At 41.1% G+C, this 15,096-nt stretch overlaps 1 protein-coding gene across 1 annotated transcript in view; it reads right to left on the bottom strand.

Moving 5' to 3' along the window:
- Nucleotides 1–275: 275 nt before the first annotated feature.
- The window catches only part of LOC143294583 (allatostatin-A receptor-like), a 171,242-nt gene continuing 156,421 nt past the window's right edge, over nt 276–15,096 (bottom strand). Inside the window, exon 6 of the mRNA XM_076605958.1 lies at nt 276–551. Within this exon, the coding sequence (XP_076462073.1) occupies nt 276–551 (276 nt within the window). The remainder of the gene's footprint in view (nt 552–15,096) is intronic.

Raw genomic sequence — 15,096 nt, 5'->3', positions numbered from 1 at the left:
GAAGCTCTTTTCTTTCTTTTTTTCTCTCCCCACTCTCTCTCACCTCCCACTCCCTGCCCAACCCTTTGTCCTTGACCCCAGCCCTCTACCCCGCCACCCCATTAACCCCTTCGACCTTCTTTTCTTCTTCTTCCTCAGCTCTGTGAAGAGTCATTGGGAAGAACTGTTCACCAGGTTCCTCCAGGTCTGTCGGTTGCCTGTCAAAGCCTGGGTCTGCACAAATACAGTCCCACCCCAAAAACACCCACTGGTATCCCCAACTCTTCCACTGTCTCCTACACGTCTGTCAACTCGCTGGCCCCGTAACTGCGCATGGTCTCCAGTGAGGTTTTCATGCCCGTGCCAGCCACGCTCTGATTGGTCGCCGTCAGGAGCTCGTGCGTGGTGGACTGCTTCACGTGCGGCCCACGCGCGCAGCAGCGGCAGCTGCGGGCCAGGAGACATCGCACACAAGGGGTGGTGCAGATGGAGTCCCGAATCTTCTTGGACATGAGCACGTAGATGACAGGGTTGATGACAGACTGGATGTAAGGCAGGCAGGCGAACATGACCTGTAGGGAGAAAAGAAAGAGAGGGGGACGATGACATTCAAGTACACAAATATATGTTGTCGTTTTTAATCTCATTAATTCATGTGTTTTGCTTTTATGTCCTGGTTTTCTCAAAATCACACAAACATAGGTAAAATATACATGCACGCTCTGCACACACAGAGATCACACATAAACGCGCGCGCACGCACACATCTAAATAACTTTACTCACAATAATCTGGCCAAAACAGGCAATAGAAATGGAAAACCATGCACTCCTGTGGTGCTATGCTGGGGACTCACATCACTGTACCCAGTACAAGGGACTCACATCACTGTACTCAGTACAAGGGACTCACATCACTGTACTCAGTACAAGGGACTCACATCACTGTACTCAGTACAAGGGACTCACATCACTGTACTCAGTACAAGGGACTCGCATCATTGTACTCAGTACAAGGGACTCACATCACTGTACCCAGTACAAGGGACTCACATCACTGTACTCAGTACAAGGGACTCACATCACTGTACCCAGTACAAGGGACTCACATCACTGTACTCAGTACAAGGGACTCGCATCATTGTACTCCGGCGCGAGACCACGAGCAGCGTGGACACTGAAGGCACATCCAACTTAGGGCTTTCAACATGAATATGTACACATACATACACATAAGCAGCCACACACACACGCACACACACACACACACACGCATGCGCGCGCGCACACACACACACACACACACACACACGTACACACAAACACACGCACACACTGACACACACAGAGGTACACACACACACACACACACACACATATATATATATATATAGAGAGAGAGAGAGAGAGAGAGAGAGAGAGAGAGAGATGGACGGTGGTTTGCTTCTGAAAGCTCTGTGAAGCAAACAGTCCCCTGTTTAACATTTGTGCGCAAGCAGAAACATAGATTGGATCGCAGGAGGAAACCAGTCAAGCATAAAGGTCTCAGTAGACACTGAGGGGAGAAGAAGAAACGAAGAATTATCAGAATGACAGGAAGATACAGCCACATGACAAAACGAAGAATTATCAGAATGACAGAAAGATACAGCCACATAACAAAACGAAGAATTATCAGGACAGGAAGATACAGCCACATAACAAAACGAAGAATTATCAGAATGACAGAAAGATACAGCCACATAACAAAACGAAGAATTATCAGAATGACAGGAAGATAAAGCCACATGACAAAACGAAGAATTATCAGAATGACAGAAAGATACACTGCCACATAACAAAACGAAGAATTATCAGGACAGGAAGATACAGCCACATGACAAAACGAAGAATTATCAGAATGACAGGAAGATAAAGCCACATGACAAAACGAAGAATTATCAGGACAGGAAGATAAAGCCACATGACAAAACGAAGAATTATCAGAATGACAGAAAGATAAAGCCACATGACAAAACGAAGAATTATCAGAATGACAGGAAGATAAAGCCACATGACAAAACGAAGAATTATCAGGACAGAAAGATAAAGCCACATGACAAAACGAAGAATCATCAGAATGACAGAAAGACACAGCCACATGACAAAACGAAGAATCATCAGAATGACAGAAAGATACAGCCACATGACAAAACGAAGAATCAACAGAATGACAGAAAGATACAGCCACATGACAAAACGAAGAATCATCAGAATGACAGAAAGATACAGCCACATGACAAAACGAAGAATCATCAGAATGACAGAAAGATACACTGCCACATAACAAAACGAAGAATTATCAGAATGACAGGAAGATACAGCCATATAACAAAACGAAGAATTATCAGAATGACAGAAAGATACACTGCCACATAACAAAACGAAGAATTATCAGAATGACAGAAAGATACACTGCCACATAACAAAACGAAGAATTATCAGAATGACAGGAAGATACAGCCACATAACAAAACGAAGAATTATCAGAATGACAGAAAGATACAGCCACATGACAAAACGAAGAATTATCAGAATGACAGAAAGATAAAGCCACATGACAAAACGAAGAATTATCAGAATGACAGAAAGATACAGCCACATGACAAAACGAAGAATTATCAGAATGACAGGAAGATAAAGCCACATAACAAACCGAAGAATTATCAGAATGACAGAAAGATACAGCCACATAACAAAACGAAGAATTATCAGAATGACAGAAAGATACAGCCACATAACAAAACGAAGAATTATCAGAATGACAGGAAGATAAAGCCACATAACAAAACGAAGAATTATCAGAATGACAGAAAGATACAGCCACATGACAAAACGAAGAATTATCAGAATGACAGGAAGATAAAGCCACATGACAAACCGAAGAATTATCAGAATGACAGAAAGATACAGCCACATGACAAAACGAAGAATTATCAGAAGGACAGGAAGATACAGCCATATAACAAAACGAAGAATTATCAGAATGACAGAAAGATACACTGCCACATAACAAAACGAAGAATTATCAGAATGACAGGAAGATAAAGCCACATAACAAAACGAAGAATTATCAGAATGACAGAAAGATACAGCCACATGACAAACGAAGAATTATCAGAATGACAGAAAGATACACTGCCACATAACAAAACGAAGAAATATTAGAATGACAGGAAGATAAAGCCACATAACAAAACGAAGAATTATCAGAATGACAGGAAGATAAAGCCACATAACAAAACGAAGAATTATCAGAATGACAGAAAGATACACTGCCACATGACAAAACGAAGAATTATCAGAATGACAGGAAGATACAGCCACATGACAAAACGAAGAATTATCAGAATGACAGGAAGATACAGCCACATGACAAAACGAAGAATTATCAGAATGACAGAAAGATAAAGCCACATAACAAAACGAAGAATTATCAGAATGACAGGAAGATAAAGCCACATGACAAAACGAAGAATTATCTGGACAGAAAGATACAGCCACATGACAAAACGAAGAATTATCAGAATGACAGGAAGATACAGCCACATAAGAAAACGAAGAATTATCAGAATGACAGGAAGATAAAGCCACATGACAAAACGAAGAATAATCAGGACAGAAAGATACAGCCACATGACAAAACGAAGAATTATCAGAATGACAGAAAGATATAGCCACATAAGAAAACGAAGAATTATCAGAATGACAGGAAGATACAGCCACATGACAAAACGAAGAATTATCAGGACAGGAAGATAAAGCCACATGACAAAATGAAGAATTATCAGAATGAAAGGAAGATTCAGCCACATAACACAGAAACAGACGCAGTACTGGGACCGAGATGTCGTATCCAGCGTCACTTAATGGTGCTTCCGGCGGCCACGAAGACATTTTTCCAAGTTCAGAGAATATCCCACGCCCATACTTTCCAAATGCAGTGATCCCGTAAAATCTAGTTATTTATGTATGTATCTGTTTATCTTATATGTGATTTCGGTTTGGTTTTATTAACCTGATATGTCAGTACATAGTGTTAAATTGATTGTAAATCCTCTATCTCTCTCTCGAAAAAAAAAAAAAAAAGAAAGAAAGAAAAAAAAAAGTTGAAGGCCTATTCTTTGTCAATGATGCATTCTTTTAATTCATATTCACACGGTCTATCATGGCAAAAATTAACAGCAAAAGAATACAAAAACACAAGAGAAAAAATATTTTCCTCAGCGATCGTTGAACTGTGAAAACAGGTTTGTGCCAAACCACCATCAATAACTGTTAACTCTTCCGCTTGTTTGACGGAGATTGAGGAAGTGACGTCACGCACGTCAAGAACACAATGCTCCACTCTGCTGATAGGAATTGACCTCGTTTTGAAGCGGTAATTCACACGGATGCCATTGCTCCTGGCAGAATTTATCATCCGTCAGTTCACGTGCTTTCTTTCTCCAGTAGCCACACAATACCTTCTGCACAAGCTCTGGGTACAGTGACAGTTGTTGTTTAGAATCACGTTGAAATAAACGAAGTAGAAAAATTAAAATAAGACCTGGAAGGAAATCGAAAATTCTGGTCATTCTCCGTTCTTTGCTAGTTTTTCTTCAAGCCGAGGTTTAACACAGGATTACACCCTTCAACATGTAAAGCGTTTTGATGTGAAATCGAAAACAAAAGACCACAGTCTCTGGATATTTCGCCGCTATTATTGCCAACAAAAAAAAAGTGATCGACCATGAAAACAGGAATACAACGTGAGTGTTTTCTCACAAGAGAGAGATAGGAGGGGTGTGGTGTTGGTGATGGAAAGAGATGTGTACATTATATATATACTATAATATTGCTCCAGACAAAGATCCCAGTTAATCAGTGAGATGTGCCAATGTATGACGTTTACAAATACAAACCGGGGTGAGTCAAACACTTCTGAAACAGGTCTCTGGTGACACGAGCGAAATGAAAATTCCACAGAATTGAGAATGGAAAAATACCCCAAACCAACACAAAAGCAGGCACAATAAAATGAATAATCGACAGTTCATTGATACCAGACACATGATTAAGTGATGTCCTCTGGTCCATGACGACGAGAGTTGATAAAGCACACACAAAGAATAGTGATTTCCAGCTTGTTCCCATCTGTGCAGGTGATTCAGACGATTCTCTTTCTGAAATGGATTTTTGTCTCCGTGGATTACGGCTGTTCCATGGATGAAAATGAAGGATGGTCTACAGAAAAACACCTTTACAAAGGCTGGAAACAAAGGATCGATGCACCCCAGAAGGTCTTGGTAAAATGTAGTGCAAAAAAACAACCCAACACAACAAAAAACTCTTACCCAAGACAGAAAATAAAAGTACTTTCACCAAGCTCTCCTTTGCCTTGCAAAATGGAAAGATAGTTTTCCGTTATATGTGTTTATACTCTTTTATAGTAATCTTAAATTTTGCATATTTTTTTTTAATGGAAGAGGATAAGGTTAATTGGTACACTGATGTGTGTCAGCGAATGTATGTGTGTATAATGTCCAAAGAGGTCTCCCAATGTTATCCACAAGGCGATCTATTATTAACTTATGACACGTAGATCACGTATATAATCGATGCTATAATGCTACACTCGATGTCTCACGCTGTTCTCAGTTGTCTAAGAATAAAACAGACGTTGAGCAATATACTACATTCATTCGTTCTGATGAAATGAACTTCTCCGCAGCCGGCTCCTACCCAGAGTTGAGTGTGCTATGAGCTTAAATGGGGAGACTGGGACCACACAGTCGTGTATCATCCACTTCACGGATGCGTCTTTGGGTGTGTTACTCTAATTACCTGACCAACACTGGAAATGTCTGTATCTCCCGGGCCTGGTTGACGCCGGGATATCATTATGAAAGGAAGCGTAGAGTACAGCCTTGTCACGTAGTCCCAACCAAAATGGACCTCCATAGCAACATCATCATCATCATCGTCGTCGTCGTCGTCGTCATCCTCCTCCTCCTCCTTCATCATTACCAATATAAACAAAAAAGTCCCAAAGTCTGTGGCCTTTTATGCCCTGCTGTCATGGTGACCTCAGTTTCGATACCCTTCCACTTCCGTGCTTGGGGTGAGTCTTGTCAAGGCACGGTATTCAGTGTCGGCGGATTCATGAGGGACTGCAGTTGGAGGGACGTGGTGGCGGTCTTCACGCTGGGAGGGACACTCACACAGTCTGGCTCCGCGACTAAGCCATTATTGTCGTCAGTAGAGGGCTTAGAAGGTGGTGTCCTAAGTAAGTTAAATCAGACAGGCACCACTGAACACCACCGAAGTGACTCAGCAGCAATGCAGGGTGTTCTCTGGTGTGTGGCCTTCTGGCGACCTAACATCGATGGGTCCCTACGGACTGCCGACGCTGGGACTGTGATGGACGAACCCGGGTGTGAACGTGTATGTGGGGACTCGGAATGAGCAGCGTGGGAGTAATGCCACTGAAACGGTACAGATGACGGGTCAGCAAAAAAGAAGTGAACTTTTCTCCTTTAAAAGCGAACAAAATCGAGATCGCTTAGATTAAAGCTCAAAATTACTGAAACAATATTTGTTGGAGAAAAAAAAGAGAAAAAAAAAGAAAGAAAAAAGCTAAGTGCAATTTTTCAGAACAAAGACGTCTGATCTGAGAGGAACTGAAACTGAAAAAAAAAATCAAGATCAAATTTGCACCATGAAATTGCAAGCGACATAAACATTACATTGAACCATTTCTACAATGATTTGAACATCAGAGGAGAATTAAAGCAAATCACAAACAAGCGCTCGTGATCTGCAAACACAAAAAGGACAGTTATGAAAAAACACATGCGGACTGTGATTCAGTGAAAGTTACTAGCTTCTGTTGTGATATTATGTTTGATGCAAGGGGAAAATTCACTGATAAAGTTTGCATTTCCATACGAACTGAAAACGCCGAACCAGGCATCGCCTATTAAATATTTCGAAGGGAAAAATGATAATAACAGTATCATACGAACTTTAAAAAAAACTGTGACAGACCTCGCACATTTCATCGATAACATGCATTGTTGTTTCGAGACCAAGTTGAGTTCGCAGTGTCAGATAAGGTAGTGTTTTTTGTTGGTTTGTGTGTGTGTGTGTGTTTTGGAGGGGGGTGGGGGTGGGGTCGGTTGTTTTGGGGTTTTTTTGTTTTGTTTTGTTTTGACAACGAAAATCCTTCTTCATTTTCACGCAGACCTTGCAAAAACTGATCGAGCTCCTTGTCGTTATTTTGTCTCAGGGGTTTGCGTTTTTTGAGAAGTGGTGGGGGAGGAGGGGGAGCAGTACACGCAATCAAGGAAAGACAAGGTGGAGGAAAACGGGAAGCGAAACGGTGTGTGGATTTTCTTTCCGTCCATCTTATTCAATGGTTCGGAGTGGGGGGAAAAAAGGGAAAGAAACTCCCGACAGGATCGCGACTCGCAACGTGACTAATTTGTGGCTCGTGTTTCAGTGTTCCTCCTTTGTCACTGTCCTGCGTTCTGTGCGCTCCGCAAGCTTTTGTTTGTCCCTGAGCGTCATTTTTGTATTTCTGTTTTCCCCCCCCGACAGTCATGCTTTCATTTTCTCCTTCTGAAAGGGTGTCTATGCCTAGAAAGGGAGAGAGGATGAAATTGTGTGTGTGTGTGTGTGTGTGTGTGTGTGTGTGTGTGTGTGTGTGTGTGTGTATGCCTACCCATGTATATATAAGAGAGAGGGAGAGAGAGAGAGACTGAGACAGAGTCATGTTTAAGTAACAAACGCCAGGTGGTAACATCAGTGAGTCCGTGTTTGCATGTGTTTGCGTTGTGTACCATGTGTGTATGACTTTGGGATTGCATGTATGTATTTGTCTGCATTCGTTTGTATATGCTCGCCTTCATCATGTGTGACTTAGCGGATTGCGCTGTGTACTGCACTCTGTATATGTTGTAAACCTCTGCCCACGTATTATTCCTGAGAACTATTGATTTGTCTGAAACCGGTATCGACCAACACCAGCGTTATGACAGATTAACGGTTTCCAGCCGAGAATGAAGAGCCGGGGTGTGGCTAACTGTTTTCGATTTCACGACCACAAAACACATTACAGGTTGAACAGCATAATCCCTTGTGAAACCTCAGCACAAAGGAAAATCAGCAAAGAAAGAGAATGACCGAGTTTTCAATTTCCTTCCAGTTTTTAGTTCGCTCAGTTCAACGTGATTCCAAACACCTGCTGTCACCGTTCCCACAGCTTGTGCAGAAGACATGGTGTGGTCACTGGAATAAGAAAGCACGGGAGCTGACGGATGACAAATCCATCTTGGAACAATGGCGTCCATGGAACTTCCGCTTTAAAATAAGGCCACATCCCGTCAGCGGAGTGCAAAATTATGTTACTGACGCCACTTGACGTCACTTCCTCTAGAGGATTCCCGTCAAACAAGGTGAGGGTGAACTGTCACCGATGACGTTTTGACACAGAACTGTGTTCTAAGTTCAACGATCGCCAACATGCGCAATGACAAAACACTAATATAAAGATTTTTTTCATTTGAATCTAATGGTAATAAAAAAGAAGAAGAATTAATATGATAATAACGAATATGTACCACACTCATCTAAAAACAACACGACCTACTTGACAATACCACTTGCATTCAGAATAATTATAACATTAAACGCTGATGATGGTGAAACGATGCAGCATATAACTGACTCTGGGTCTTAGCTGGGAATACATCTAGCTGAAATAAGACTCAGTGTAGAAATTCAGTTTGCTCCTGAGACCAAGGATATGGGAAGACTGCACTTGGAAGACCTAGATGCGGAATAATTAGATTAGTATCTGCGTTGGCACATTATCGTCAGTGCGCCTAATTGCAAAGCAAAACAGAGCATCTGGATGAAGCCACCCAGGGGAAGTCACGTCAATAAAACACTGAGTGGCTGTATTGCTCTGCCAGTGCGTGTCACCAGACGGACAGTGTTGTCGGAAGAAGGCAGATGCATTAGCAGAATCTGGTTTCTATTCTGGTAAATGTCATCCTCCTAGGCAGAAAATGGCAAACGACCGTTATGAGAATATAAGCTGCAATCAGGCTCTGTCTGTCTGGACATTTGTCTGCCTTTCACTGAAAAACGTTCTTTTGACTGTCTTTGAACAGATCGAGAGCACGAAAGAAAAACACCACAAGCAAGAACAATAATAGTAATAATAATCACAACAACAAGAACACTACTACTGCTACTAATACGAATACTACGACTACGACTAATACTACTACTGCTCCCACTACTTTAATCATCATCATCATCATCATAAGCAGAAGTGGTAATATCAGCATATTAAGAAGAAGAAGAAGAATGCTGTTGTTGTTGTTGTTACTACTACTACTACTACTACTACTACTACTACTTAATCGTAGAGCTAAAGCATACTCAAGTCTATCCAACTGGTAAATTGGTTTCCACGTAAACCGAGAGCTCAACGCATGAGGTAATAGGTAGCAATCATGTGCGTCAAGGCCTGACCACCGAATTCATAAGACAGCCAGTCACGCTCTATCTGGCCCTGCTTTCGTCCTTTTCCTTAGGCAACAGCGCTGTTTCGGTTTCCGGAGTCCCAATTCACATTCTTGTACTTCCGGAGTGCTTCCGGGGATTGCTTTTAATCTTCCTGGTTACGAAACGGCGTTGGTTTGCTCTCCTGAAAACCGTTCATTGCCTCGTGTCTCCATGGACTCATAGGACATCGTGAGAATAACCACCTACGTAGTACGAATCTCTGCGTAATGCATCAGTATATTCCTGTGGTTCTGAGGAATGTTCACTCCTCTTCTGCCCTCCACACCTCTGTGTACTGAAGTGTTAAGACTTCCCCCCTGAAAGTATTTGTGAACATCTTGTTTCCACTGCTGTTCTCTCCTGAAAGTATTTGTGAACATCTTATTTCCACTGCTGTTCCCGCCTGAAAGTATTTGTGAACATCTTATTTCCACTGCTGTTCTCTCCTGAAAGTATTTGTGAACACCTTGTTTCCACTGCTGTTCTCTCCTGAAAGTATTTGTGAACATCTTATTTCCACTGCTGTTCCCGCCTGAAAGTATTTGTGAACATCCTATTTCCACTGCTGTTCCCGCCTGAAAATATTTGTGAACATCTTATTTCCACTGCTGTTCTGTCCTGAAAGTATTTGTGAACATCTTATTTCCACTGCTGTTCCCTCCTGAACGTATTTGTGAACATCTTGTTTCCACTGCTGTTCCCACTTGAAAGTATTTGTGAACATCTTGTTTCCACTGCTGTTCTGTCCTGAAACTATTTGTGAACATTTTATTTCCCCTGCTGTTCCCACTTGAAAGTATTTGTGAACATCTTGTTTCCACCGCTGTTCTGTCCTGAAAGTATTTGTGAACATCTTGTTTCCACTGCTGTTCCCACTTGAAAGTATTTGTGAACATCTTGTTTCCACCGCTGTTCTGTCCTGAAAGTATTTGTGAACATCTTGTTTCCACTGCTGTTCTCTCCTGAATGTATTTGTGAACATCTTGTTTCCACCGCTGTTCTCGCCTGAAAGTATTTGTGAACATCTTATTTCCACTGCTGTTCCCGCCTGAAAATATTTGTGAACATCTTATTTCCACTGCTGTTCTGTCCTGAAAGTATTTGTGAACATCTTGTTTCCACCGCTGTTCTGTCCTGAAAGTATTTGTGAACATCTTGTTTCCACTGCTGTTCTCTCCTGAATGTATTTGTGAACATCTTGTTTCCACCGCTGTTCTCTCCTGGAAGTATTTGTGAACATCTTGTTTCCACTGCTGTTCTCTCCTGAATGTATTTGTGAACATCTTGTTTCCACCGCTGTTCTCTCCTGGAAGTATTTGTGAACATCTTATTTCCACCGCTGTTCTGTCCTGAAAGTATTTGTGAACATCTTGTTTCCACTGCTGTTCTCTCCTGAATGTATTTGTGAACATCTTGTTTCCACCGCTGTTCTCTCCTGGAAGTATTTGTGAACATCTTGTTTCCACTGCTGTTCTCTCCTGAATGTATTTGTGAACATCTTGTTCCCACTGCTGTTCCCTCCTGAATGTATTTGTGTTCATCTTAGTTCCACTGCTGTTCTCTCCTGAATGTATTTGTGAACATCTTGTTCCCACTGCTGTTCCCTCCTGAATGTATTAGTGTTCATCTTAGTTCCACTGCTGTCCAATGTTTGCTGGTGGGTGTCTGCTGGAAATAGAGATCGCAGTTCACATGTTTCTCTCTGTTTCTGCCCATGTGTCTCTCTCATCCACGTGTCTCTTTTTATATTTTCCTTCCCGTTTTCTTTTCTTGCTCTCACAAAACTATGAATGTGGTGTGTGTGTGTGTGTGTGTGTGTGTGTGTGTGTGTGTGTGTGTGTGTGTGTTGTGTGTGTGTGTGTGTGTGTGTGTGTGTGTGTGTGTGTGTGTGCCCACAACCACTGCGCTCACAAGACATGGTGTGGTCATTGGACAAAGGAAGCATGATACATTCAGCAGAAAACACTGCTGTACACTAAGTTCCGCTTTTAAACGAAGTTACTTCCTGATAGCAGAGTGCAGCACTGCATTTTTGAGGTACATAACATCACTTCGATCGTATAAGTCTAGGGAAAGAGCAGTTTTTGAAGACGGTTCGACAGAAAGGAGCTGTTCACCGTTTAAAAATTGTTAAGAATTAGCTTTTAAAACTGTTTTTATAAACGTTTAATTTTTTTGTCTTTTGTTTGTCTATTTCTGCTATGTTTTGAAATTACATGTTTCTATTTTGTCACTAAAATTGTATACAATATGTACATCTCCATCTCTTTCTCTCTCTGTGCATACATACATGTATACTGAACTGGGACACAAACTGAAGTTTGACAAGGCAGAATACACTGTCAAAAAGAAACAAACAAGCAGTCAAACACAAGCAGTTGTGTTGCATTATTTTAAAAACACATTTCTTACATAGTTACTTTTTCAACATCTAATTTCAAACTCTTGATGCTCTAAAAGGATTAGGTGTCGTGTTTCATCTCGATGAAGGAGCACTATGAAATACATAATAGCTCTGATTGTATTTTATTTGAAATATGAAATAATTAACAAATTATTTAATGATACGAGCTTCAACATTTACCTGGATGCTGCTGTTGAAAAGCACAACGGCCACAATACCGGTGTAACAGGTGGAAACCCACCCCTGGCTAGTTTATACCCAGGGTATACCCCTCCTGGCCGGAATATACCCTCTGTGTAAACTTCGCCCACCCAACAAGTCTGTATCACACTTTTGTCAATAAAAATATTATTAATAGTACAATAATAACAATAATTATGGAAATTTATATAGCTCCTCCCAAAACTCAAGGAGCTTTACAATGATTGTAAAAATGCAATAACAATAACATGACACGGTGTATAACACAAAAATGTGCTAGCAATCACGTACAAAAGCTGACAATATATATATATTTTTAAATAACAGAAACCGCCCAAGAATTTCAAAGTGCAATGAACTAAAATAATAAATAATAACGTATAACACACACACACACACACACACACACACACACACACACACACACGAGGGCAGGCACACACGCACACACACACACACACGAGGGCACTCACGCACGCACGCGCGAGCGCGCGCACACATACACACACACACACACACACACACAAATTGCACACCCTCCCAACCCCCTCACACACACAAACGAGCGCGCGCACGCGCACACACGTTTGTTTAAAATACTAGTTCAGCACACACTCACAGTTTTTCTTTTTTGTTTGTTTGTTTTTTGTCTTTTTGTTTATTTATTTTCATTTTTCTTTAATGATTGATTCATTTTATTGGCCATTACTCGTCATAAAACGTTGTCAGATTATAAACGTATGAGAAGCATGAAAAAAAAATCATCAAAGACAAAATATCATACTTTGCTAAGTGATATTCACTCAGCTAAGTAAGACACAAAACAAATAGATAACACATACATATTTGCTGCACTCGGGTTAGGCATACATGTGACGTGCAAAGTTGCACATGCATAGTTAATCATTTTAAAGAGTGGGTCGACAATTAAACGATTTGTGCTGATTATTTGACAAATCTATAATAGTTCGCTCGAACGTAGACGCCACTAGCAACGTCAAATCGTAACTGAAAAGGACACTTATAAAATTTCAATCGGACGTGTTGTACTCTTAAATCATACAACACATAACAGTATGGAGAAAAGTGTATTTCATCTTCTCTCCATTTCTTTCACAAAATGGACATAATAAATCATTTCCATGTGCACTATATAACTGTAATTATGTCCTGCGATTTCCGAAATGCCAAGTCTAAATCTAGGAAAGAATGAAACAAAAAGAGAGAAAACGAAGGAAAAGGAGAAGGGAAAGAGAGAAAAAGATAAAGAACTATAGAGACACGGAACAGTTTAATTTCAGGGAGAAAGAGAGAAAACAGGTTAACTAGATGTTCCAAGAAATGAAAACGAAAGCAAGACAGGAGAAAAAAAAAGAAAAAAGGAATACGAGCACACACACACACACACACACACACACACACACAACGAAGAAAAGAATAAACAAAAAAGAAAGTAACAACTATTGAAAGAGTTAAAAAAAACAAAAATAGAAAGGAAGGAAGAAAGAAAGACAGAAAGTGTGTGTGTGTGTGTGTGTGTGTGTGTGTGTGTGTGTGTGTGTGTGTGTGTGTGTGTGTGTGTGTGTGTGTGTGTGTTTCCGCGCGCTCGTGTAATATTGATGTACCATTTTTCCTTTGTTTCTTTTCTTGCTCTTTTACTTTTTAGTGGAGACTTCTGTCTTCAATACCTTCGTGTTCTTTCTGGTTCTTCCCATTTCTTTCTTATCTCTTTCTTTCCTTACATTTTTACATTACCTTTAAAATACTCAAGTTGTGTTTATCCTTTCACTCTTATTTGGGGCACGAAGGACCACTATCAACTGACAGTTCCACACCCAAAACGACATTCAACACTAGAAGCACAAATATGTTCCAAACCACAATTAATATTGAAATAAACAACGCTTGCAACTTTGATGAATTTACTTATGGCTAACAAATGTTTTCTGCTTCCTTTGAACAATTAAAAAAAATCGAAAACCGACTTTGGAGATAAATATTTTTTAGGCACATACCTATTTCCCATTGTTCCATATTTTCCCGATTTTGATTTGGGTAAATGTTGTGTTTAAAAAAATCCATCGCAGTTCGCCTTGCCTTCATTCTAAGGCTGTTGTTCTTGGCAATATTCACACCCTGCAAAGTCAATGTATGTCAGAGAAAAAGAGGGGGTTTTGAAATGGCCCTGAGGATATAAACTGGCTCAGGCCAAATCATACCCCGGGTATAATATATCCTAGGCCAATTTATACGGGGGCATGTTCTGGCCTTGGCCAGTTTATACGGGGGTATATTCAGGACCAGGTCAGTTTATACGGGGGTATATTCAGGACCAGGTCAGATTATACGGGGGCATGTTCTGGCCTTGGCCAGTTTATACGGGGGTATATTCAGGACCAGGCCAGTTTATACGGGGGTATATTCAGGACCAGGTCAGATTATACGGGGGTATGTTCTGGACCAGGTCAGATTATACGGGGGTATCATCTGGACCAGGTCAGATTATACGGGGGTATATTCAGGACCAGGTCAGATTATACGGGGGTATGTTCTGGACCAGGTCAGATTATACGGGGGTATGTTCTGGACCAGGTCAGATTATACAGGGGCATGTTCTGGCCTTGGCCAGTTTATACGGGGGTATATTCAGGACCAGGTCAGATTATACGGGGGTATATTCAGGACCAGGTCAGATTATACGGGGGTATATTCAGGACCAGGTCAGATTATACGGGGGTATCATCTGGACCAGGTCAGATTATACGGGGGTATATTCAGGACCAGGTCAGATTATACGGGGGTATGTTCTGGACCAGGTCAGATTATACAGGGGCATGTTCTGGCCTTGGCCAGTTTATACGGGGGTATATTCAGGACCAGGTCAGATTATACGGGGGTATATTCAGGACCAGGTCA

The sequence above is a fragment of the Babylonia areolata genome, chromosome 20 (assembly GCF_041734735.1).
Source record: "Babylonia areolata isolate BAREFJ2019XMU chromosome 20, ASM4173473v1, whole genome shotgun sequence".
Taxonomy (NCBI): domain Eukaryota; kingdom Metazoa; phylum Mollusca; class Gastropoda; order Neogastropoda; family Buccinidae; genus Babylonia; species Babylonia areolata.
Note: the sequence above shows the minus strand (reverse complement) of the source record. Positions and strands in the feature narration are given on the sequence as shown.